The sequence below is a fragment of the Fundulus heteroclitus genome, chromosome 18 (assembly GCF_011125445.2).
Source record: "Fundulus heteroclitus isolate FHET01 chromosome 18, MU-UCD_Fhet_4.1, whole genome shotgun sequence".
Taxonomy (NCBI): Eukaryota; Metazoa; Chordata; class Actinopteri; order Cyprinodontiformes; family Fundulidae; genus Fundulus; species Fundulus heteroclitus.
The window spans coordinates 23855125-23881773 of NC_046378.1; the positions used below are offsets into that span (position 1 = coordinate 23855125).

A 26649-nucleotide genomic window follows, 5' to 3' on the forward strand; every position below is an offset into this window, starting at 1 on the left:
ATCTGCAAAAATGGAACTAAGACCAAGTCTAATTTTCTTAAGTGTATGTGTCCTTAATTTGAGCAGCAAGTTTAAATGATCTGCATATGGAATAAGATTTTTGCACTTAAAATAGTAACAACTCATCTCCCATAATCTTATTTCAAGTGCAGTGTATCTAATTATCTTATTTTAGGATTAAATTTTTTTTACCTGCTCAGATCACATACACTAATTTCAAGGAAATTGAACTTTTAGTTCCCTTTTTGAACTGAGATCTGCAGACGTTTGGTTGCGTCATTTGAACAGTTTCATTCACTACAGCAGGCAGCTGTGTTAGCGTTGGTCAGGGGGCCCAAAGTGTGGCTCCTGGAATGAACTTTTTATTTATTTTTTTGCTGTCCCCAATTGCCGTTGAAGAATGATTCGGCCCACCAGAACATGCCTGATCCAGATGGAGACTTTATTTTTAATCAGGGCAAAATTATTATATACAATTTAAAAATCTTACAATTAAAATGTTAAACACAAAGTATGTCTTTTAATTAGTGCATTTTTTCTTAAACACTTTAATTTCTTGGTAAATTGGACCACATCTGGTGCACCGAAATTGGATTAAAATTTCTAATATCAGCAAATACAGTAAACATTACGACCCAAATCGTGTTCTTAATCGCTGAGATTCGACAAAATTATTTTTCTAAATATTTTTTTGGCCCTTGAGTACTTTTGAAATGCTGGTTTTGACCCATGTGAATTTGGACAGCCCTGGCACTGGTGTTTATATTTCATTTGATAATACATTCTTCTTCTCATGACTGCCGCTCTATACACTGCCACCTACTGGGCAGCCAGTGTCAGTTCACATATTTCTTTAAACCCAAACCGTGGAAATGCCAGAAATGCTCATCAGATCTTCCTGACAATTGAAAGGTGAAAAACTTTTAAAATGTGTGTTTTAACATCACTGTTAAAATGTTTTTTTGACATCCAGTAACAATCCTGCCTGTTAAATGCAGTTTGCTCCTCTGGTTTAATTAAACTGTTTTGGAAACGTTGACAACCAACATGATCCCATCTGCTGAGCTCTGCATAATTTTCTGTGTGGTGACGTCGTAAACTTTGGTGCTTGTCTTATTTGTCAGATTTCCAGTTAAATTGTGGCTTTTTGCAGGTTTACTTTTCATTTATGAAGATCAACACATCTGCTTTCCTTTGACATGTTCTTTCAAAAAGTATGTTCTTGATTTGAGCAGGTAAATAATGTAAGGTTTTTGCCCTTAAAATAGGAACTACTCATCTCCATTTTATTTCCAGTGCAGTATATCAAATTATCTTATTGTAGGGGTAAAAAAATACTCATTCCATTGGCAGATAAGAATTGTTATCCACTCAAATGAAGGTCTAATAATCTTTTTAAAGAAATATTGCTTACATTTTGTTCCCTTTTTGCCATGTATAAGAATAATTTCATAAACAAGAGCTTTATTTTTGAAAAACTTTATTGTTTTGAATTAAAAGAATAGCAGCGCATTATTACAAAAAGAACATACAAATATTTACATGGTTTGTCAAGAGGAAAATGAAAGAGAGTGAAGTTGGATGTCGGGTTTTATGCTGTGATGGCGTCATGTTCCCTGAACACGATCGTTTTGGGATTGATCCCAACGCTCTTGGTTGTGTTGTGTGTTTTATAGATGCCGATGAGACGATCTGCGATCTCAAACATGTTGTTCCTCAACGAGATGATGATGAACTGAGCGTTTTTGGTTTGTTCCTGAAACCGGAAGAATGTGTTTCAATACTTGCAGCATAAATAAGTTACTGTAGAAGAACTAGCTTTCTCCAAGGTTATTCTCTCTATTTAAAACACAAAAATCTCAGGGTTGGGTCATTAGCCTGGTGCAATCAGACTATATTAATAATAATAATTTTGCAAAGAAAAAAGAAGAAGAAATCCTAAAAAACACGATGGGAAATGTAAAAAATAAAAAAAGGCCCTGAATGTTACGACATCTGGCTCACACAGAGCTTCATACTCACATAAATGTAACAGGCAACGATGGAGACGTTCTTGAAGTCTAGAGCGGCGTCTATCTCGTCCATGAAGTAGAGCGGCGTGGGTTTAAAGTGATGCAGAGCAAACACCAGAGCCAGAGAGCTGAGGGTCTTCTCTCCTCCTGACAGGTTAAAGATCTTTTTCCAGCTTTTCTTTGGAGGGCGAACACTAAAACAAAGACCAGAATGAGACAAATAACAACCAGCCCTGTAGCTGCACATAAAGAAACATTTTTTTGTTTTGTTTTTTTAAACCCTCACCTGAACAGGATTCCCTCAGAGAAGGGGTCCAAGCTGTCCACCAGCTCCAGCTCCGCGTCCCCGCCCAGCGTCAGCATCTGGTAGTTCTCCTTCAGCTTGTTGGTGATCATGTTGAATCCGGTCATGAACTCGTTGAGCCGCTGCTTCCTGAGGTCCTCGTAGGCGCATTTGAACTTGTTCCTCTCTGCTGTGATCTCGTCCAGCTGGGCGACACGCTGCAGGTACACCTCCTCCTGAGGACACACAGCGACGGAAAAGTCCTGTCATCTCTGCGTCTCACAGCGTTTATGACATGAATGAATATAAACTCGGCTAAAAACGGTCATTCTCTGCCAGTGCAGCGGTGACCGTATAGAAAACCAGAGCAGAAAGAAGTCGTCACATTCTGCTCCAAAGCAGGAAACGCTCTTGATTACCTCGTTCTGCTAAAGCTCATGAGTCAGAAGAGAAGCGTGGATCCTTCTTGACCCTGAAGGTCATGTGACCCCTCCCTGCCAACCAGGACCCTGTGAGTGTGCACACCTTTTTCTTGTACTCTGCGATGGCTCCTAGATTGGGCTTCAGCTGACGACACTGGTCCTCTAGCGTGCTCATCTTGTTGAGGAGGACGTTTGGATCGGAGATGGCGTCCAGCTCGGCGGGGGTAAAGACACGCAGCTCCTCTGCCGGCTGGCCCTCAATGGTGTGAAGGGACAGCTTGGCACTCTGGAGTTCAAAGATACGGATCAGTAAAAGGAACCGGCTCAGGGAGCCCGACCGTTAGCCGCCTGTTTGCGGACGCACCTCCTCCTGCCAGTACGCAATCTTGCCGTTGTGCTTTGTGATGGTGGCGTCTATCTGCTCGATGGCCAGCCGGACGTTGAGCGACTCCTCTTGCAGCGCCTCCTTCTGCTGCTGCAGGACCTCCAACTCCTTAGAGACCTTGTGGTACTGCTCCTGCACCTCAGGCAGAGTGGCCTACGGAACCAGGAACAGAGCGTCAGCTTTTACTGCGAATAAAATGAATCTCCAAACACGCCGAGATTCAATCCGGACGAGTACAAATGATGTCAGATGGAAAATGATCTGGTAGAAAGGAGTCACGCGTGAAGTAAATAGCAAGCAGCAACCTCTGCCTCCTGATTGGCTCTCATGATCTCCCCGGCCTCGTCTTCCAGCTTCTTCAGCTGTTCAGTGAGCTCAGTCAGCAACGTCTTGTTCTCCTCCAGCTTCTCCTGCACACGAACAATGTTCTCCTCGCACTTTTTCACGTTTCTACGAGGCAAACGGACAGAAAAGGATTCGTTTCTCCAGCGCAGTGACTGGTGACAGCTAACAGAGAGGTGATGCACACCTTGAATTTTATGATATTTATCCCACTGAAACAAGTGTAGTTTATTCCAAAAAAAGTTAAAAACTGGACTTTTTTCCCGAAGTTTGAAGACGTTACGCTTCCTATTCAGAAAGCTTTTTCTCAATTCAAATGTCTGGAGAAGTGTGGAGTTCCAAGCTTTATATTATTGCCCAAAAAAAGGCCTTTGCTTTAGATAACATGCAAATTAAACCGAAACTGGTCCACCCTTAGCAATGGGGAGTCGTTAGGGTCGTTATTGGCCCGCCTTACAGGAGCGATGTTTTCATCACCTGCATGGAGGTGAGGATGAGGTGAAAATTGGAAGGAATCAACCCTTGTTGTAAGTTTTTGTGAGTTGGAACGCAAGTCGTCCTCCTTTGTTTAAGGTTGTTTTTTCTCTCTTTACGTAGATGTCGATGTCTTCCTTCACCCCCCTTTCAAACCATCTGTCTTCTTTGTCCAAAATGTGAACATTTTGGTCCTCAAAAGGATTTGCTTGGTGAATATCCAACCAATTCCTCCTGATGAACAGTTTTACAAATAATCCAGTAATTTGTTATGAAAATATTCTTTATCAACTAATTGCTTATCAGGAGATCAAAAACCTAGAAAATCTGATGTTTTGTTTGCAAACACGCCACCGAATGGACCGTCTCAGGATGAACTTTAATTATAAATCAGATCAAGGTTAGAGTGGCCACAGAACCTACTCCTGTCATAACCAATTTAGAACAATCAGGCTGTTTGACCGACACTTTTTTTCTAGAACACTTTGTCACGGACACCCTGCAGCCAATCAGAATCGAGTATTCACCCAGCCCACGGTATAAATAAACACTGAACACCATGGTCTGGGTTAATACTCGGATTGGCTGCAGGGTGTCCGTTAAAAAGTAATATAGCCGCTTCTTGTGAACAACTCGTGGTTTTACCTGCAAATTAGAGCCTCCGTGTCGTACATTCATTTCTGATAATGGACACTTTGTTGGGCATTATCCCTTTATCAGATAAAACAGCGACATAATACTAACCCAAACTTTCATATCAGTACATCTCCCCTTTTATGCATAAATCGGGACCATCTTATGATCCCTTACTCCATTACTGAACTTACAACTCATCCTTTTCCTTTCATGGTCCATATTGTTTTAAAGTTAATTATTAAATTGAAACAAATCAGTTTCCTGTACACAGAAAACCAGAAATGACATCATAAACCTCGAAGAAAGCCCAAAATTAGCGTCAGCTAGGAAGAGCGGGACTGGTGCCTCTTTAATATTTCCTCACCGATCGGCCGTGGTTATGGCCACTTTGGCCTTGTTTATGACTGCGGAGCATTCGTCCAGCTCTTTGTTGATCTTGTCAAGCTTATCCTGCTGAGGCTTCACCTTGTTGTCGTTGATTTCTACAATCAAGTCGTGGAGTCTTTTAACCTCGTTTTCCATCCTCACAGCCTTACTGGAGGCCGACTCAAAGTCTGACAGAAAAGGAAGAAGAAAAAGGGAACAAATGAAACTTTCAGGCATTAAAACCTAAGGCAACCTATTTCAACTGAGATCTATTAGGTATTAGAGATACATGAGACAGAGTGTGGAGCACATCTCCCCCCTCTGTCTTAATCCAACACGAGAAAGGAAACAATGGCATAAAATAATTAGCGCCTCTCTTTGCAGTTTACAGAGGTTCCTACCTTTCCTGAAAGCCTCCAGGCTCTTCTCCATCTGTTTCTGCTTGGCTTTGTCCGGGACAGTTGCCAACACTTTGCTTTCAAGCTTCTTAATCTCAAGTTTAGAGTGAGTCTCCTGGTCAGCCAGCGACTGAGGGAAGAGGAAAACACTTTTCTGTGAGTTTTTATGAATGGACATGTGCAACGTTTACCATTTAAACCATAAACGGAGCCGAGCCGAGGCCACAAGACGACATACGTTCATGCAGGAGGTGTATTTTTCCAGCGTGTTCTTCATCTCCCTGAGCTGAGGCTGCAGGCGATCGATGTTCTCCTCCAACTGCTGCCTTCTCTCCTGGCAGCCCTGCAGCTTTGACCTTTTCTCGTTCAGCTTGCGCTCCATACGGTCAAGCTGTAAAAACACACGTGGAAAGTCGGGTTGAGTCGTGATGGAGGACACACTTGATACGCGTCACATAAACACGTCCAGAAATTATGCACAAAGGACAAGTGGCTTAAAGCTGGACTTGTTTATGAACGTCACACTAATTAACTTAAAGATAGATATATATATATAGATATATATATATATATATATATATATATATATATATATATATATATATATATATATATATATATATATATATATATATATAATATATATATATAATATATACACACACATACATACATACACACACACACAAATAATATATACTTCTAGGTTGCAATCCACAAAGATATCCAGATGTCTTGAGAAAAGAATCCCTTCAATTACATGAAAAGACATCAGTAACATTTGCAATTTAATAATAATAAATATTCTTCTATCATAATACTTTGCCTAGTATATTGCATAATATTCCATATAAACATAAACTGAGTGACATCTTTATGTTTCAGTGGTTAGAGCTCTGAATCGACCAGGTTTCCCTTCGTCGGTTCTGATTGGCTGTCGCTGTTCATTAATTGCAGGACGACTTTAATTCAGGGTTTTCAGTCTAGAAATAAGTCAACCAACAGGATGCACTTTAATGAAAAAAATTAAATAAAAACACTAATTATTTTTCCATCGAATGGATACAAAATGACATCTACTGGGGAACCTCCTGCATGCTTTATGGACTTTGGGGACAGGAAACTGGAACTGGTCAAATTTAATTAGAAAACTATTTTTTTAGGAAATCAAAAATCTGTTTTATGAATGTTAAATTGGATAAAACAAGATATAATAAACACAAGAAATCTGTCATTTTTATGAGCAGAATGTATGTTTTTAATGGGATGTTTTTCAGACTGCTGAGACGTGTCAGAAACACTTCAGTTGTCCGTGTCGCGCTAACCTCGTCCTGGGAGACCTCGGTGCCGATAGAAGAACCCATTCTGCCTTTGAGAACTCGTCCGCCTCCAGTCATTGTTCCTGGGAAACAAAAACAAAAAGGAATGAGGGACAAAAAACCTCCCCTGGATAGTCTGAAATTGAGCTCAGAACCAATAAATAAGAAACGGGGTCTCCAGAAAAATAATATACTATTAAAAGGAATTATGTACCTCTAAATTGGGAAGAGCATTAACTAAAATTGGGGAATTATATGAGATTTATTGATATCTTCAAGTCAACACAAGACTTAAGGACAAATATCATGCAGGGTAATTAGAAAATAAAAACAAATTAAAACCAACTGCTTAAGCTTATTAATGACTCGTGTCTCCTAAATGATTCACTTAGGAGACAGACTATTAAAATAAATTGGGAACGTGAACCCGAGATGACCACGTCACTGGAATCTTTTGGTGAAAAACTAAATGCGCTGAGCTCAGCTCATTAGCTTTTACATAGAAAAACAATAATTAGATCCGTCTATTACTCCCACGATAAACAAACGCAGATGGGCCACTCGTGCTTTGGGGATTGTTGGAGGATGCAGATTGGTTCAGGCATCATTATCATTACCACACAGGTTATTACAGCAGGACCAGTTATTTCATCATAAAAACGTTGACGTTTTTGCCTTCAATTTTAGTTTTATCCTGGAAACATATCAGGCACCATTGCTACCAGTCGTTGCTTAATGTTTTTGGTGGCTGCTGGTTAACAAGCCAAAACTAATGGAGAGTCACTAGCCCATACTAATAATAGAACATTAATAAAAGAAATTAATTTCCTCACAGATCTCAGTAATAACTATTGGAGGAAATGTAGAAACGACATTGGAGAGAAAAACACCACAAAAACAGGCGGCGTTGGTTGTGTGAACTTGGGACGGTGACAGAAATGGTGTCTATGCACGTGGTTGGTGTCGTTCCTTTAAATGTTAACAGATAGAGAACATCTTCCCAAAACCTGCAGTGGTAAAGGCCGGCCAGTAGCAACGATGGAACCCGTATAAACCTGAAACTGATGCATCTGGAAAATCATCTTTCCATTTCAAGTTTGCACGTAGCCTTATTTTGTGGCCGGTTATCTTCACTGCAAAAAGGGAACTAAAAATAAGTAAAAATGTCTTGAAATTAGTGCATTTTTCCTTGATTAGAGCAGGTAGATAAGACTATTTGCCAATAGAATGAGATTTTTGCACTTAAAACAGGAACAATTCATCTCTAAAATAACATAATTAGACACCCTGCACTTGAATTAAGACGATAGAGATGAATTGTTCTTATTTTAAGTGCAAAAATCTTATTCCATTGGCAAATAGTCTTATTTACCTGCTCTAATCAAGGAAAAATACAATGATTTCAAGAAAATTTCACTTACTTTTAGTTCTGTTTTTGCAGTGTTGTTTTTAAATATTGACTCAGATGTTATGATCCGATAGCTTGAGTAGCCATTTTACCAACTACTTCAATATAATAAACGTGTCAGTAATCACGACTGCTAAAATGCAACATTTACTTTTACGTGCTTCATTAAGTCGTTGGCTGCTGCCGGCCCCGTGAACTTGGACTCCGGGTGTCTGGACCTTACCTGGCAGAACTCACTGATAGCCGACGCCCATCTCAGACCGTCCACAAAGGGCTACAGCGCTTTCTACATACAACTCAACCCGCTGTACCCAACATTCACAGTTTTATGTGCTTTTCTTGCACAAGCAGCAGTAGGCTTCAAGTTGCCGTTTGAAGCGGACTTTAAACAAGCCTTAAACTGGTTCTATTGATGCCAAGTGTTGCGAAATTAGCAATTCCCATGACAACGGCAGCGCTACTTCTGTTTCTGCACACTGACCATCAAGTGGAGTGGTATGGACATTCAATAAAGCACGATTCAGTCATAGGACCATCTTATTTAGCACTTGAGCAAGTGTTACATGTGAACAGCATAATTGAGTTAATTTAAAGAACTTTTAAGGTCTTAAATTTTGATTTTAACATTTAAGATTTTTTTTAAATAGCCCTCTGAAACCCTGTGTATCAGTAAAGGTAGTAAACTTCTCGGACAACAGCTAGCTGCTATTAGCTTGACTGACAGCCCAACGACTGGGTTCCCCCTCTGAGCGGTGCAGCGCGGTTGAATAAATACAGAAGAAACGAAACTACAAACCAGTGTGTTATCTCTATAGATGATGGTTGGGCACAAAATGGCTTGTTTACAGGTGTGAATTGGTATATAAGGATAGAATGGCAACACGTGGGTAAAATATGAGGCTACAAATTGATAAAGAAGCAAACTGTCATAGATCCAATATCCCTTCCCCCCTAAAAAAACAACAGGAATCTATGTGAAGGTACGGACTCTCACAAACCTGCCATCTCTATTATCTGCCCCTTCAGGGTGACCACCCTCCAGCGTCTGTCCTTCTGGAAGGCCATCCTGGTGGCCTGGTCCATGTCTTGAGCTACCAGGGTGTCCCTCAGGGCAAAGTAGAAAGCCGGCTTCAGGCTCTCGTCGTCCACTCGCACCATGTCGAAGAGGCGGGGGCTGTTCTCTGGGGTGCGAATGGGGGCCATGTTCTTCTCCCAGACCTTCATCTGAATAATAATAATAATAATAATTAAAGAAAGTGGTAAAAACAAGGAAAAGCAAAAACATTTTAAGTTTACCATCCTGACAGAAGCACATTATAAATTTTTTTTATAATAATTTTACCTTGTCAAGACCGATGAAAGTGGCAACCCCGATATTCTGCTCTTTGAGGAAAGTGACACATTTCTGAGCGGTGTCGATCGTATCCACCACAATGTTGTCTAGAGCACCGCAGCACGAAGAAATGGCCACGTCATACTTCTCATCTATGGCTCCAAGATCTCCCTGCAAAGCACCAAAAGCTCTTTAAAATACTGCGTTGTGGCTTAAACACGATAAATAGAGGAATAAAAGGTCAGATATATATATACACACACTGCAAAAACGGATCTAAAAATAAGTAAAATGTTCTTAAAGTTAGTGTATTTATCCTTGATTTGAGCAGGTAAATAAGATTATCTGCCAATGGAATGAGTATTTTGACCCCTAAAATAAGATAATTAGACATCCTGCACTTGAAATAACATGATGGAGATGAGTTGTTCCTATTTTAAGTGCAAAAATCTTATTCCATTGGCAGATCATCTTATTTACCTGCTCAAATCAAGGACAAACATACTCATTTTAAGAACATTTTACTTATTTTAAGTTCTGTTTTTGCAGTGCACAGATGAAGATGGGGTTTTAAAATGTGTTTATAAACCGTTTTTTTTTTCCTTACCAATCTTCCATAGATGCCAGGAATTTTGCCGCTCTTCTTGAGCTGCATCAAGGCATCCAAGACTTTTCCTCGACTGCGACTGGAGGACAGCGAGCTCTTGGCTTCATCCAGCTTCTGCTGCAGCTCTTTCACCACAGGACTGGTCTCATTGTCCAGCTTCACCAGCGGCTCCAGCTCTTGCTGGTCCTGCGGCAAAAAGGGAGGAGCTGGTAAAGCAGAAGCTCCACTGATGACCTCATCAACTACTGCAGTTGGCGCCACCTAGATGTTCATTTTGTTCGGTCATGGGTTTACCCTTTTGAGCTCCTTCTCCATCTGGGGGATTTTGACCTGCAGGTCCTTGATGGCGGCCCGGCGCTCCTGCAGGTCTTTAGAGGTGGCCTGAAGCGTCTCCTTGGCTGCGTTGAGCTGAGTCAGAGCCGTGTTGTGGTTGCTCAGGTAGATGTTGAGCTCGGACTCAGCGAAGTTCATCTGAGACTGGGTCTCGTTTACGGCCTTCTTCAGCTCCATCAGCACTTCCTCTTTTTTCTGGAACGCACACGCGGACACAGCTGGTTGGAAAAGACCTCAAGGCTTGGTTTCAGGGAAATAATGTAAAACTGTACCTTTAAGCTCAGCTAATTAGCATGCTACGATGCACACACACCTCTTTTTCCTGTTGCAAGCCACTTGTCTCTTCTTTGAGACTTTCCCTCACTTCTTCCAGTTTTTCTTCTTCTTTCACCTTCTGCTTCTCCAGGTCTTCTTTGCGGGCAGTTGCTTCACAGATGGCTTGTTCCTTGTTGGCGGGGATAGCTTGCACTTCCTCCAACTGAAGAATGAGCCCACCAACAAATGCAGAGTTAACATAATAAAAGGAGGCAGATACCAATCACAGGTTCATACAGAAGCATCTCAGTTATTCAACTGAAAAAGTAAATATAGATTCATTACAGACTAATTGATTTTAAAGTGTTTTCTCTGTTAAATTTGATGATTAGGGTTTATAACTATTGAAAACCCCAAATTAAGTCTCAGAGCATTTTTATATTGCACAGTAACAGTAAAAAAATGATTTTATTGCAGAAATGTTAGGCTCTACATAACATAACCACAGGACAGACAGCTAGCTAACAGTCTTTGACACAACAAAAAGCCAAAGCGCCAAAGATATTTGATTCAGAGTACTGCATGCAGCCATATCACAGGAAAGTTGAGTGGAAGGAAGAAGTGTGGTAGAAAGCGTGCGTGAATAACAGCAATAACTGCAGCCTTGATGATTGTAAAGAGGGTTTGGTGGAGAATAACAAGATTTGGGGTGCAGCTGAAATCAGTGAGGAGCCACCACACACAAGCAAGACTTAGGCCCCGTTCCCACTGGAACAGGTCAGGTGACCAGGCCAGATGTTTTAAAACCAGTCTAAATGGTCAGATCTGGCCCTGATTCGCATCTGATCACTCTGAATGTGACTCCACTGAGAACAACCATGGTGTATTTCATGAGTCTTCGACCTCACTTTCAATTAACACCTGTCACAAGTTTGCACCAGCTGGAAGTGATAACTTGGCATCAGCAAGACAGCGGCTGCCGAAGCACTGCTCAGTGGAGAGACAGCGAGACGTTAGACCTCATTAATATACCCAATGAAACTCCTATTCCAGACAAACTGGGAAGCTCGTATAGGAACTGTTTGGATGAGGGACGTAACGCACCGCAGTGAAAAATTCGAGTACCATCCTGCACACGGAGGACTGAGATGCAGAAAGAGGTTTTCACTGATTGCAAATCCACTGTGTCGCATTTCCACGGGGCAGCGTGTCGTAATCTGCCACCTGTTGCAAAGCTGTACCACCGACTGCAACGAGTGTCCTGACTTTGGAGTCGAGAGGAGAGACGCTGACATATATAATTAAAAGTTGTAGGACATCCTAAAGTTATGAATGAACTATCACTGAAGTCGTTAAAATCCCTACCCCATCATTCCTGGCTGCGCGCCCACATCTAAATAAACATCTGTGCCGTCAATGCTCTGTAAAATACCAGAATGCAGAGTTTCACTCTTTATTTTTTTGGGTGCCATGTCATCTGCTGGTGTTGGCCTACTGTCTTTTATAAAGTCCATCATCAGTGTACTGGTCTAGCCAGATATTTTACAGCTCTTCATGCTTCCCTTGCCTCACGAGCTTTATTAAGATGCTGATAGTTTCCCAGCATGCTGTGGCGCCTATCCATACTGCCAAAGGTTCCCGTTTAATGTCTATGGTATAACGTATAATTGCGATTGATTGGCCAGCAAACTCACCTGACCTGAACCCTATAGAGAATTTACAGAGTATTGCCAAGAGGAAGATGGGACAGCAGAGCCGACAATGCAGGCGAGCTGAAGGCCGCCATCAAAGCAACCTCGGCTTCCTCAACACCTCAGCAGAAACACATATATCTATGATACAGTTGATGCAGGAGCCCTGAACAAGTACTAAGTGAGCATACTGCAGTACGTAGACACTCCAGTCAGCAGACATTTCTCTTTATTAAATATCCTATTTACTTTCAAATAAACATCATTTGGGCTTTTCATTAGCTGTTCAATTGATTTTTTTTTGGATTGCGAAATAAACTGATAATGATATTCTATGCTAATTAGCATTAATTGAAATGCACTTGTAATCAAGATGAAATTGTTTCATCAACAAACTTGCCTTTAAAGCACGGAGCAGGTTGCCTTTGCTCTTAACCTGCATGCCTACCATGTGTCTGCGTCTGTGAACTCCTGCTCCATGCTTTCCTGCCTATACAGTTGTCTATTAGTCCATCAAGTAACCAAAGATTTACACTAATTACTGCTGTTATGAGGCAGCAGGTAAAGAACGGAGGGTTTAGCACTTGTTGACAGACAAGACATATGAAGTAAGAAATGACAAAATAGATTTGAAAAACTAATCGATAAGATTTGAAAAGACGTAGAGGAAGAAAAGGAAATGAAAAACAAAAAGCAGCATTACATATTGACTTAGAACCATTTTTAAATATCTAATAAGATACATGCACACTATCCAATTCCCCCCTTGAATTTTTTCTTTTTTACATTTAAAAAGAGATAAAATGTAAAACCAAACTACCACCAAAAGTCAGAATGTCTCATTTTGATTTTGCAACTCTGCCGGCTCAATTTCTTCTCACATAACTTTGGAAGTCATTTAAGGCTAAATAAGCAATAAATTTAGAGCTTAGTCGTAGAACAACTGCAGTCTGTAAAGAGGAAGTAGAAAACCTGTTTCAACAAGATAGGCACAATGTCAGAGCCGATATAAATAACACTGCAAGCCAAAATGAAAATAGAGCCAAATGTTAGCGGAATAAACTTGGCTTAAAGATATTATCTTGTTGAAACCTTTACAACAAAAGTGCACACAAAAATTAACAATAACAAATATGCATTGAATAAATTGTACCATGTATTCTCACAGATTTTTGATCACACTTCCATTCTCAACAAAATAAAATAAAATTAAATAGGAAGCACTAAAATAATCCCATTTAATTCTGACAGAATTACATTTCAGATTTGGGTTTCTGTTTCTCCCTGTAGTGGACTCGCCTAAAATCTTAGCATCCTCTTTAATAACAAATAAACTTCAGCTTATTATCTGTTATGAAATAACTATTCCTGTTGATATCCAAGTAAATATACCAATAATATGTTTAAGACGGGTCTTAATTGTCTGAAATTAAATTAAATTGCAATTCGGACCATTAAAAAGCAATGTTCATGAGGCTCTATATGCGCATATGGTGTAAGTCCTGGGTTAAATTTAAAAAGAGGTTCAGCTCGAAAAAAAAAAAAAAAAAAAAAAGTGTACAAAAGACATACACAAAAAAAAAAAAGAAAAAAAAGAAAAAAATCTGTAAATTACCAGCTACTTTACAATGCATTCTAAAGCAGGCCAAGGCACACATGTAATCACGCATAAGCACACAAGGACCAAACAAGCCCTGGTTAACACTGGCACTACAGTCTGCATTTTGGCAGAGCTGAAACAAAGGACGAATTGGCATCTGCGTCTTATAGTCTATGTTTTGTAGGGTTAACTGCGGGTGAAATGTGAATGTTGCTGCTTGAAGTGTTACACAAGCCAGGCCATAGTTGACTACCACACAGCAGAACACAGCTCCCCAGAGGTCAGCCTGCCTCTGCCCAGCTCCCCCTCTGACCAACATATTTCCAGAGCGCAAGGTTTCAGAGCACAGAGAAAAAGTTAGCCATACATCCTGATGGTAACGCTTGACAAATAAATCGTATTAGTTATGAAGCAGGAATAAAGAAAGTTCAGACTAACCCATCAGGGAAAAAAAATAAAAAAATCGTCCACCAAAGCACACACCCAGATTCACTTTCTGTGTAACTTCACAGCCCCCTAGTGGCTAATTTGGGTCTGATAACTTGTCCTGTCATTGATTTACAGTTTCACGTTAGTTTTTATTTTATTCCACTGAAAATATCACGTTATTTAACCCCAAACATTTTGTAAAACAACCCTTCTTCAAACATCTTTACACAGAAAATTTCCAAAAAATTATGTGTACATTATTTCATACGCTACGACTAAATTACAAACGGCACTGTTCTTTGTGCCTAATACTGGTCAGTAAAAATAATAATAATCTAAATTAGATGAGAAAAGCTACTACAGTGCATTTTCCTCAGTGCAACACCCAAAGTTCAATCAGACAAAATGCTGGCAGCTTTTTACAAAACTATACTTGAAAAGATTTTTTTTTTTTTTGTTATTTAATTTCATCTCTTCAGAAGCTGGAGTTTCACATTAGGAAAAATGTAAAGATGTTTAAAAGTTTTAAACATCTTTAAAAAAATATTTTTGCCAGAAGAACAATTTATTTAGCCTAAAAATACCATAATTAAATAATAAATACAAAAAAATGAAGCTTAAATAGTGATTAACACTTGTGTAGGGGGGGTAAAACAACCCTCCTCCACACCAGCTATTTTAGTACATCTGAGCTACAAAAAACTAAAATCTATTTTTTTTTAACATATATTTTTGTTTCTTCATAGTCCAGAATCAAAATACACACTGCAAAAAGGTAACTAAAAGTAAGAAAAAAATTTATTGAAAGTATTTTTCCTTGTTTTAAGCAGGTAAATAAGACTATTTTGCCAATGGAATAAGATTTTTGCACTTAAAATAGGAACAATTGATCTCCACCATCTTATTTCAAGTGCTGTTTATCTAATTATCTTATTTTAGGCATCAAAACACTCATTCCATTGGCAAATAATATTATTTACCTGCCCAAATCAAGGACAAATACACTCATTTCAAGAAAATTTTAATCACTTTTAGTTCCTTTTTTGCAGTGCACATACAAACCCCGGTACTGGCACGGCTGTGGCAGAATTACATTTTAATTAAAAAATGTGGGGTACATTTAGAAAACAAAAGGCTAAAATTACACGCCTCTGTCAGCCTTACTATCTGTGTGCCTCTGAACTGTGCTGCTGCAGTAATGCTGTCAGAGTGACACAACTTATCTACTCCAGAGCAGCAAACACTAACACCAAGGTAGATAAAGACATTGAACTGCCTGCAACAGTGCACTGCAACTTAAAGGCCAACACACCTTTTTCTGCTCTTTTTCCAGCTGCTTCTGCAGTGCCTTGTTCCCGCTCTTGGAGTTTTTAATATTCTCACGCACAGCAACATCCTGAATTTCCAGCTGGGTGAACTTTTTCTTCTGGGTCTCAATGTACTTGTTGATCTTGTCTTTTTTTCTGGTGGAGGAAAAAGCATTTCAAATTTGTGGAAATCGCCTCTGAAACACTATAAAATCTTTGAAGAGGAATCAGTAAGAATTAATAACAGGGAAATCAAGAACAAAAAAAAAAAAAAAAAAAAAGGTGGTTTCTATAACAAAAAAAAATATTTAAAGATGTTCTTGTGACAGATTTAGGGAATAACAGCACACCAGACTGTCGTGCTTCTACCCCTTTTCAAAGCAAATCACTTTATAAATCACTACTTTATAGAAATGTGAATGTAAAAAGAAATGCTAGGACACAAAGCATGTTACATTAGTAACAGGGAGGGGGGGAAAAAAAACCCTGCAGACTTCTTACTTCTCCACATTTTTGAGCTCCTGATTCATTTTTTCGATCTCTTCTGATATCTCTGCATTTTTTTCTGTCAGCTCCTTGGTTTCCTCTAAGATCTTCTGCTTTTCCTGCTCTTTGTCCACCACACGTTTTCGTAGATCATGACTAAAAGCAAACAAAACACACAAACATTTATTTTTAAAGAATTAACCAGCTGAGCATTTCAGGAAAAAAAAAAAAAAATTTTAAATGGTAAAACATCAGTGAAGCTGTTGCTGGGCTTTCTAAACCGACTCATTCTCCTCTGTGTTGTTTTTTTTTTTTTTTGTGTCCAGAGCACAGAGACGGTCCTGGTGTACTTACACATAGTACTGGTTGAGCTGACTCTTGTGTTTGAAGATGCTGTTCTCCAAGGTGAGGAACTCCACAGCTTTGTTCTTCTCCCCTTCCAAAGCATTTTTCTCCTTTTCTACCAGCTTCACTCGATTCAGCTAGACAGAAAATTTATTTTTTGTAGTTTTAGTTTTTGGGGGAAAAAATAATGAAAAAATAAAAAAATCCTAAATTGTGTAGTCTAATTAAAAAAAAAATCTAAACCTCAAAAAAGTGATTATAAGTTAAGATCTACATGAAATTCAATGAATGAGTGATGTTTATAGGTGGGTGTAATCTAACTATGGAATGACACTGTATATCTGTGATATCAAAGTGAAGATGTATTTTCTTAAACAAAACGGTGCTTCTTCATATTTATTTCCAAATGTATTATGTCATATACGCATCTCATGGCCAACTATGCAATTTTACACAACTATCCAAAGTGTTTCTACCTTCTCTCCCCTTTGCTCATTGAGAAGCTCAATCCTGCGAGACAAGGTCTGGATGGGTTCTTTGAGGCGACATGAACCAATAATGTCCTCCAGGTACTCGAGCATCCCCTCCTCATGCTCAGTGTGACCTTTCGGCTTCATCATGGCAATCTGCTCCACCTCACCCTAGACAAAGTCCACAAAAGCAAATGGGCAAAGCGGCACGCTGATGTACAAAGATGCTTAACAAAACATAGATATAAAATTATAATTAAAAAAAAATAAAAACAATCTCATCTACTTATATTTTTGAACAGAGACAAATGTATCCCATGCAAACATTTAAAGAGTGTATTTAACATTAAACAGCAAGAGAAACAACCTGGCTGACCGGGTTTGCCACTCAAAAATAAAAATTAAACCTAAAATCCTACCACTGAAAAATAGACTCTAAAGGAATAAATTATTTTATTACATTAGTAAACTTTGCTTCATAGTTAATGCCAAAATATCCCAGCATCCCACCAACAGTCATTACCGGTGATAACAGAAAAAAAGGAATTTACAGCGCTTTAAGAGCAAATGTTGGTTTTGCTAAATTAAAAACGATGGACTGATCAGGCTTTTCCTGCCCAAAGCCGATTTCCTTAAAAATCTGACCTGTGATTCTGATTAGTGTTATTTTAATGACTACCACACATGAACGAGGAAAGTATGTGTAGCAGGTTCATTGACACAGGAGATAGTTTTGGAAACCAATAATTTAAAGATGATCTAAATGTATCAAAGCAGAAATCTCCTATGTTATCTTGATATTTTATTTAACCTAAAACAGGTTAAGCCACATGCTGTTGGTGGATGTGTTTATTGACCAAAAATTGTGAGCTCTTATTTTCGGCACATATAAAAATAAAGAAAAAAATAAAATAAAAATCTGTTTTCTATATTCTATCGGCCAATTAAGGGGAGGAAAATAGCACAAGTAGTGCATCAAAGTTCTTACTAACAAAAGCAATCGAAGTTGCTAAACACACAAGCTTACTTCACCTCATTGCAATTCTACTGGAGTGGATGTGTATTTTTGTTTTTTATTTCTCATAAATAATCTGTCAAATAATACCATAGTTTAAGATTTTGTCCCAGTAAAACACTTATTTTTACAGCCTCAAATTAATTTTAGATTTTTTTTTTTTTTAAACAATGCAATTTCAAATGCTGTTTATATCTGTGAAGGAAGAAGCAGCCTTAAGAAACATCTCTCATCTCTGCCCAGTGTACAAAATAGAGAGCTTCCCTTTATTTGCCAGGGGCCTGGAAAAGTGTCATGACCATGAAGACCAAGCATAAGCCTCTATCCAGTCATGCAGCCATGTCACAGACAGAAATATCCAAGAATGAAAATGAACATGCACATATAAAAAAAAAAAGGAAAAAAATAATCTTCACTTAAAACCACCACAATAAAAAAAAATGTAATGTGAAAACAAATACAGCTAAATGTTATCATATGCCTCCAGGTAATCAGCAGTAACAGGTAGGTCAGATGCCAGGTGCAACACACTCTGCAGGGGTAGGAGTGTAACAAGTGAACTGATTCAGGCTGAATACAAAACAACACATGGAGGGGAAAAAATGCATAAATAATGAAATAAGAAAAACATTTTGCAAGGAATTCAGACTGCATTAGACTGATTGTGGGTAAAATTAAATAAAATAAAGAAATAAATATTAAAGCCATGGTAATGGAGGGTGTTTTATCCAGCCACCCTGAAGCAGCACTGCTAATATTGGGGTTGGGGTCTTTTCTCACACACCAATATTTACGTGCTGCTAAAGCGTGGCAGGTACATGAGAAAGGGAGGGGGGAAGAGGGTGGGGGGGTCCGACATGCCCCCACTGGTAGGTCACCTCGAATTTTCTCCCACGGAAAAAAAAAAAAATCTCACATGCATGTTTGTCAACTGGTCAAATTGTATATTTTCCTTAAAATACTAAAGCAGCAAATAATGGTTCGCACCTTTTTCACAATGTTTCAAACCATGATGCGCTGCTATAGCAGTCTAAGGGCTGGCAGATCACATGTCCTCTCCTTTTCTTACTCCAGTGCAACTGGTCATTTCACCACACACATACATTAAAAGATACATAAGAAACTTTCACTAGGCAAAAGAAAACTAGGAAATGGCTTAAGGGGCAGCGATTCTTCAGTAGATAAAGGATGGTCACAAGAAGGATAAAAAAAAAACAAAACAACAACTACAATACAATTACCTGTAAGATCAGAAATCTGTTGTGATCTAGGTCAATACCGTGGCTTCGGAGTAAAATGCCAACTTCTTTGAATGTAGCTTTTTTGCCATTGATATGGTAGTAAGAGGAATTGTCTTTGTTGGCAGTCCTGGAAACGTAGAACTTGCTGTTGGGGATGACTTCGTAGTCATCTCCTTCCTGGCTCATGGGGGGGGGGGAGGGGCAGAAGACACAGAGCAGCAGAACAGAACAGTTTAGGAAAGACTCAGACAACTCTAAACATCCAGCTTTATAATTCACAGTACTAAGATAATTACTAGTTGTCACAAAAGGTAATAAACATCAAAAACAATTAAGATTAGGACTGTCAAAAACACTTGATTTAGACAAGCCACAGTAACGTGGAAAAAAATAATAAAAAATAAATAAATAAAAAAAGATTGGTATAATTTGTCACCTTTACAGAACTTATAGAACAAGTTTGGTGAAATGAAGAGATTACAAATACATAACAAACGGGTTGGCAATCTGCCCAATAATCCTTTACTTTAGGAAACAAGTCTAGTATTGCAGGCTGTTTACACCACCTCTAATTTTTTTTAGTTTGCTTCGAAAACAACATTTTTTGGGCCTGATGAACACAAAAAAAATACATCAGTTTAAAAACTTGATTTTAGTTTTACAGCACCGATGAAGCAAATTTGAAGGCTCTTATGAGCAAGATCAGTAAGGGACACATTTACACTCCTATGGCAGATTAAATATATAAATATTTTTAATAGTGAAAAAAAATACAGTTTAGCTTATTTTTATGGTAATTTGTGATCCAAATAAAAATATCCATGGTCTTATAAATATTAACACAGCAGTAAAAATTATTTGGGGCATGATCACCACATGATTGATTTAAAAGAAAAAAATATCTAAAAAAAATTTTAGAAATACTGGGGGTGCGATGTACAGCAAATATAGCATGTGGGGGTGTAAACTTCAACTTTCAAGACTGATTTGAGTCTGTGTTTAGTCACTAATGTTACAAATGAGTAGCAATATTATATTATGACTACTGAGGAATATTGTTTGAAAAATCTGACAATCATTTCTGTCCTGTAAAAAAATATTTGTGGTGTTATTTTTCAGGTTAGGCAGAATATTGAACCATCTCAAATGAGTGTGTTCTGTTTCGGTGTGAAAAAAAATATATAGATATATATACCTTATCAATAATCTTTTGAAAATGCACCTCAACAGTACAGCTTTGCACATCCTTGTGTTTATCAGAGCTGTGAATCAGAACTGAGAGCTTTTTCGATCTGATCTTTTGAGCTCTGTATCCAAACACAAAGAGCATTGAATCTATCACATTGGACTTTCCACTTCCATTGGGACCAATGATGCATGAAAAGCGCTGGAAGACAGGTAAGAAAGGAGATAAAAAAAATAAAATAAAAATCAAGAATCAATTATATCAAGATACACAACATCTACAACAAAGTGTAAAGATTGTATTTTTAAAAACACATGTGGTAGCATTTTATCTCAGAAAATCTGTAATACTAACAGCATTCCATGGAAGTGTGCTTAAGATTTCATGTTAAATCCAGTTAGAGTACAAATCATGTGAATAAAATACAATGAAAAGGCAAAGGTTTAAAAAATGTCATAATTAAATACAACTGTGGGAACAGCAATAAATCACTACTGGTTGAGAGATATACTAACAAAATCAAAATGGAGGATTGTGACCTTTTCACTTAATTTTTTTTAAATCACAAAAATACATCTTTAAAACCTATGTAAATGTACCATGTTAATGCTGTAATAAATTGTACATCTTCAACTATAGGGTGTAACCCCACAGAAAACGCACCAAAAATAAAACAAAAGCAAGACAAATACAACAAGGTTGACACACAACACAACTAATCTTATCAAACAGACTCAAAAGTGTTTGCCCTGCCTGACATGCAGAATTAGAGCCATGTTTGGTCATACCTTGTGAAAAGGCCCCAGAATCTGCTCCCCTGCATATGACTTAAAGTTGCGATTGACTAAATGTGTTATCATCAGGCGAGGAGCGCCCGGTTCATTGGTCATTGCTGGGGGCGGGGGTGGAGGGATGCTGCCGAGAATCTCCTCCAAACTTCGACTATCCACCGCCTCGGTGGCTTCGCCCTGAGACGGATCTGTGGCACAGCAAAAGTACAACTTTTATTCCTCTGATGCGAGTCGCTTCAGGTGGTGGGGTGTGTGTGGGGGAGGGGTGAAGGAGCGCGCACATACACGCACACACATACACAAAATAAAACAAACAAACACAAACACACGCAGCAAGTCTCGGTCAAACGACGACTGTGGAGAGAAAGTTGACAAGGCTTATTTTTTTCTTTGTTCTGAAATCAAGAGCCAGCCCCAAAAGAAGAGAAGTGCCATGAACCCACGTTATTACGCGAACGCTCCCCACGACAAGCGTTTGATACCAGAGTGGATGCGCCACAGCCACTCCGTCGATTATCAATAACTAAAGTGTACGTCCCGCTCAAAAATGCCACAGTCTGGGTCCCTTTTATTAAGTGCAAGCAAAACGCTGCGACGAGAGAAATATTATTTTAACAAATCGTTAAAAACGACTACGGTGCCATCAGCCACAAACGACCTGTCCAAAATCTATTGTGCTCACATATGCATAAACAAGCAAATGACTTGGTGTTTATGGCTCAAACGCTAGCAAACTACCCACGAGGTTAAGCATTTTCAACCCATCTCAACGATTACACTTGAAAAGCAACAAAGAAATTTGCTGATATCGATTAAAAAAATATTTTTTATACTCAAACACGGTTTTGAAATACAACAACAACAACAATAAAAAGCAATTCATCTTTCGAAATAAACTACCTCATTTGCAGGGGACATCCGGACAAGAGGCACCATCGTCGTTCACAAAATCATCCAAAAAAGATATTATGACGAGCACTTACTTCAGACACACACACACACACACAAAAAAAAAACTATCAGCCCATTCTAACTACGTATTCGCAACAAGAGAGGAGAAGAAGAAAAAAAAAAAGCACTACAGCTGAGCCAATTGGCCTCCACCAGTACAGCAACACACGCAAAGCAATTGACTGAGCAACTTCTTTGGATTCAGAGACACCAAAACAGCCTTTGTTACTTGCCAGTTGTCGGGGGTGCCTCCTTTTGGCCATTGGAGTTGGTTTCCTGGGGGGGTACATCCAAGTCGTCCTCAGAGTCATCCCGAGGCTGCAGCTCTTTCCCTTTTGGCTCCCTTTTGGAAGCAGTGGAGCTTTTTGCCGTTTTAGATGGCATGATATGAAATCTGAGGGGGTCATTGAGAAGAAGAAAAAAAAAAGAAAAGAAAGAAATATCCGTGACCTGTTTTTTTTTTTTTTTTTCTGTGCATGTCAATCTTCAAACTCCCATTATAGTCGGTCACAGGGAGCCAATTCTGTGAGTTTTTTTTTTTTTTTATATCATTACCACAGCCAGATCTCACTGCCGCCCCTTTAAGTGCTAATCGCTTCACTTATTCGATATCGCAACATAGTGCAAGTAGCAGTGAAATAAAAAGTATCTGGTGAAGAGCAGGATGACTAAGGTCATTTTGTTTGCGCGGATTTGTTTTGGTGGCAGAAAAGCTACCCCCGGTGTACAGAGAACTATTTCAAATCGCACATTTGAGTAAAATCTTGAGAAAAAAAGGCTCGCTCAATAAATAACTCGCTCTGTCTGGACCTACGATGGGGAACTTTTATAGCGCAGCACATAGCTGTACAATGCAGGGGTGGGAAAGGAAAAAAAAAACAACGTGAAAGATACCGTAAACGTCCCTCTAAGTTGAAAGCACGAGTTTGAACGCAAATACGGTGAAATCGTTCCCCTCGGAGCCTAGTAACGCCTATGTTGCGTGGCCACCACTGCGCAGCTATACGACTCTCTCAAACTGACAGTAATATTAAACTTTCAGCCCCACGAGTTGTTATGCTGGGGGGGCGGAGGTAAAATCCGAATAACCCTAACCTCAATGATAACACGCACATTCAAAACTAATAAAACCTAAGCGCAACAATGGAATAACATTTTAGCCACACGTTAAAAAAAACGTAACTTGGCTATGGTTGCTTTTTCCTAAGGATTTTAACACATTAGCACTAGGTTCGTCATGCTATTCAGGCGTGCTAGGGGTAAAGTTACGTTAGCGGCTAAAGCTAATCGATGTCAAATACCGATATAGAGACTCGAGAAAAATAAAAAAAGTTACATTTGACTTGCAAACCAAACTAAAATAATTTTAAATCCAGTAAAGCTAGCTACTGTCAAAGTAAAACGTTAAAAAGGTTTCATGGTATGAACATAAATGTCATTAAAATTAATGTTCCCGAAAACAACTTACACTTTATAAATTTCCCAGTGTGCAATAAAGCCATCGTTTCGCTTCCTACCGTTACTAACGCTAAGACCTAGTTTAAAACGTTGCTCGCGGCACCTTTCACAACGACCAAACGTTGCGACTCCAGCAAATAGACGGTACCCAGACAACGACTCTCCTCTAAAGCATCCTTAAGCACCTTTTAAGTTACACGCACGGTCCGTCAGAGGTCCTCCTTTCTGTTTCAAACGGCGAATCCCAAAACAAAATGGTCCCAAAATCCAAAACTCGGCCAGTAAAATCCACAAAATTCAGCCCCGTGTCTCTCCGAGTCGCTTTCCCATTTGAAATCTGTATCTTGTAAATGGCGCCTAAAATGCGCCGTCGAACCAAATTCGTTACAAACTGACGCAACGCGTATGGATCGCTGAAAGGCCATGGGAGGGGAGCGAAATTCAAAAAAAGGGGACAGTGCCAACTCCGCCTCTCCTACACCCATTATATTCATAAACCGAAAACCGGTCGAAAAAAATGGAAGAAGTCAGCAAATATTTTCTTCAGCTTGTAAACTTTTTTTTATCAAAAACGCACGTACGATTCAAAACCAGTGTGTTATTTTCTGGAAATTTCAAACGGTTGCTTGGTTACAGAGTCCCGCCTCTCGGAGCAGATTATGCATTTCAGAAAACACATAAAACTCGCTGTACAAGCGATTAATGCAAAGCGACACGCTTGGATTTAACGAGCGCGACTAAGCAGACACATTTGATAAGTTATTTTTATTTAAAAATATGTGGAAAAGTAGGACTTGGATAAGGCGTGAATTACAACTCTCGCGATGACGCACGTTTTTTCTCCCCCTCAAAGCTGTTTCTCTCCTTGATTAAACGGCTACCAACAAAAGTTAGCCCGTTGGTTAAATGTTACTGTTAGATTATGGATGTGATTGCTTTGTGCTGCACTGGCCTCTCATATGTGATAAACGACACGTCCGCGGTGTCTGCTGTGCGGCAGTAATCTCGGTAACGTCAGAATGATGGCCGCGGTGCGTCTCTGAAAAACGGTTACAGGCAGGATTCACGTTAGCAACGGTGACAGCTACCTTAGCAACTGCACACCGCCTTCACCGTTAGGGACTATCAGCGAAGACAAACGGTGGTATTACCGTATTAACGGGGTAGGTAGATGGGTTTTATTCGTGTATTTTTGTTATTTTATGCGCTGCGTTGAGTTAATTGTAGCATGAAGCCTACATTTGTTAACCAGCGATACTTTCGTTCTTGTTTTTTGTTGTTGTTGTTTTTCCTTTAGGATATAGCAGACCAAACATCCGCAATGAGGCTGAAAACGTCGCTGCTGAAGGAACCAAAACATATCCTTGCTGTGATGCAGTTACCTTTACCTACGTTTTTAGTTTGTTTCAAGCTGAAATGTGCATCGTAATAACCTTAATGTGATCTAAATGTATGGAATGGCTTCTATTGGTCGACAGAGAGCATATATATATATATATATATATATATATATATATATATATATATATATATATATATATAAACATTACTTATGCAGATGTGTATAGATATTAAACAATATGAAAGATTCAGCAACTTCTACAAGCCATACAAAAAAAAAAAATCTTTTAACAAAAAGTATGTTTCTATAGATTTATAATGTAGTCCTTCTGACTGAAATAGTAGAATACTGAAGCAAAGGTTAGGGTTATATCATTTAGACTTTCATATGTAATTTTGGGGTTTCTACAGCCTTGAAAGTCATAAGACAATCAAAAATAAGCCTTTAAAAAATCCGCCCCAAAAATGCCCAGCTTTCACACTTAGTGTTTAGAAGTACCATTTGTTAATTATTTAATTTGTACATTGGTAAGGTCAATGCCTCTTTCATTGAATTTTTATTAACTAATCGAGAAAAGGTTTGGCAATGTGTTGGCTGAGGCATTATTACACATGACAAAAATCTATAAATCCCTTGACTCAGGTTTGTACACAGTCCAGTTGTAAAGAATTTAAAAGCAAACATTTGGTCTCCTTTTTTTTAGGTAAATAATATCAAAGCATTCTTGAAAAAAGATGTAATTATGTTCCACACATATCTTACTATCTGTCTATTAAAGCTGCATAATAAAGCAAAGCGCAGTTATTGTGGCCACACCAGTGTGTGATATTCTGCTATGCCAAAAGACTGCTTGGGTGCAATACTTGTTGTCAAGTAAATATTTTGTCAGGCATTCATATTCTGCATAATATTAATATTATATTTGGCCAATTAAATGGACTCTAACTGCCCCTAATGAACGTGACTGATAGACTTTCTGTCCCCGTTTTCTTTCTTTTGTCGTTTTTGTTCGTTTGAAGGACTTTTTCTTCTGTAGACTTCTGCTCTGGGGTGGGTGGGGTATTGGTGGTCTTCTAACTTACCTGGGTTACTTGTCCTTAACAGTATATTACATAAGGAGCTTGTAAGTTGCGTTGGTTGGACCACAGCAGACGAGCTGTACTCTTGCAGTGAGGATCATCAGATCCTCAAGTGGACCCTGCTCACCAATGAAACCAGCCTGGCGGTCCGGCTGCCGGAGGACATCTATCCTGTCGATCTACACTGGTTCCCCAAAACTGTTGGTGCCAAGAAGCAGACACAGGCTGAGATTTATGCCCTCACCAGCACAGATGGTAGGTCCTTGTGTTGTTTAAAATTTGTCTTGCAGGATCTGTTTAGATTTGTACAAGACAAAGATTAGTACAGGATTTAAGTCAGAACCTTGGAATTCAGTTGCTGCTGAAATATTACCACATTATAACCACATTTAATTAAACTTACTAAAGTGTATAACTTTGCCTTATATTCTGAATCTTGTTGCACAGTTTATCAGTTCTTCTTTTTTTTTTAATACAAGAGCAATAATTTGTGCCGTTTGTATTCCATGTTACCTATAAATATGAGAGCACAGTCTGTGTGACGTCTATCGCCATCATCTACCAGATCCAGGTTACTTTGACCCCACGGGCCTTTTCTTCATTCTGTATTAGATGCAAACACAAGGAGTATGGATGCACTTTTATGGCAGGCAATATGTGGTCACATCTCTAATGACAGTGTAGG

The 26649-nt window shown here is 38.9% G+C and overlaps 2 protein-coding genes across 3 annotated transcripts in view; one reads left to right on the forward strand and one right to left on the reverse strand.

Moving 5' to 3' along the window:
- Nucleotides 1-1463: 1463 nt before the first annotated feature.
- smc4 (structural maintenance of chromosomes 4) lies at nucleotides 1464-23906 on the reverse strand. 2 transcript variants are annotated; one of them, XM_036150069.1, is made up of 24 exons: nucleotides 23729-23906; nucleotides 22319-22479; nucleotides 21132-21322; nucleotides 20353-20544; nucleotides 19158-19334; nucleotides 16908-17072; nucleotides 16441-16568; nucleotides 16102-16242; nucleotides 15606-15756; nucleotides 10632-10796; nucleotides 10280-10513; nucleotides 9986-10171; nucleotides 9388-9549; nucleotides 9044-9269; nucleotides 6644-6720; nucleotides 5557-5709; nucleotides 5322-5448; nucleotides 4919-5108; nucleotides 3408-3552; nucleotides 3082-3255; nucleotides 2821-3003; nucleotides 2299-2531; nucleotides 2023-2206; nucleotides 1464-1756 (listed from the first exon to the last, which is right to left on the reverse strand). In XM_036150069.1, exons 2-24 carry the CDS (start codon nucleotides 22467-22469, stop codon nucleotides 1592-1594), a joined length of 3900 nt encoding a protein of 1299 aa, XP_036005962.1. In that variant the 5' UTR covers nucleotides 22470-22479; nucleotides 23729-23906; the 3' UTR covers nucleotides 1464-1591. The 2 variants fall into 2 exon arrangements, with proteins under 2 accessions (XP_036005962.1, XP_036005963.1); XM_036150070.1 differs by lacking the exons at nucleotides 22319-22479; nucleotides 23729-23906 and adding an exon at nucleotides 22035-22260.
- A 399-nt stretch (nucleotides 23907-24305) lies between these two features.
- ift80 (intraflagellar transport 80 homolog (Chlamydomonas)) overlaps nucleotides 24306-26649 on the forward strand; it is a 70739-nt gene continuing 68395 nt past the window's right edge. Inside the window, exons 1-3 of the mRNA XM_021321124.2 lie at nucleotides 24306-24706; nucleotides 24841-24901; nucleotides 25998-26219. Coding sequence (XP_021176799.2) covers nucleotides 24865-24901; nucleotides 25998-26219 — 259 coding nt within the window. The 5' untranslated portion in view covers nucleotides 24306-24706; nucleotides 24841-24864. The remainder of the gene's footprint in view (nucleotides 24707-24840; nucleotides 24902-25997; nucleotides 26220-26649) is intronic.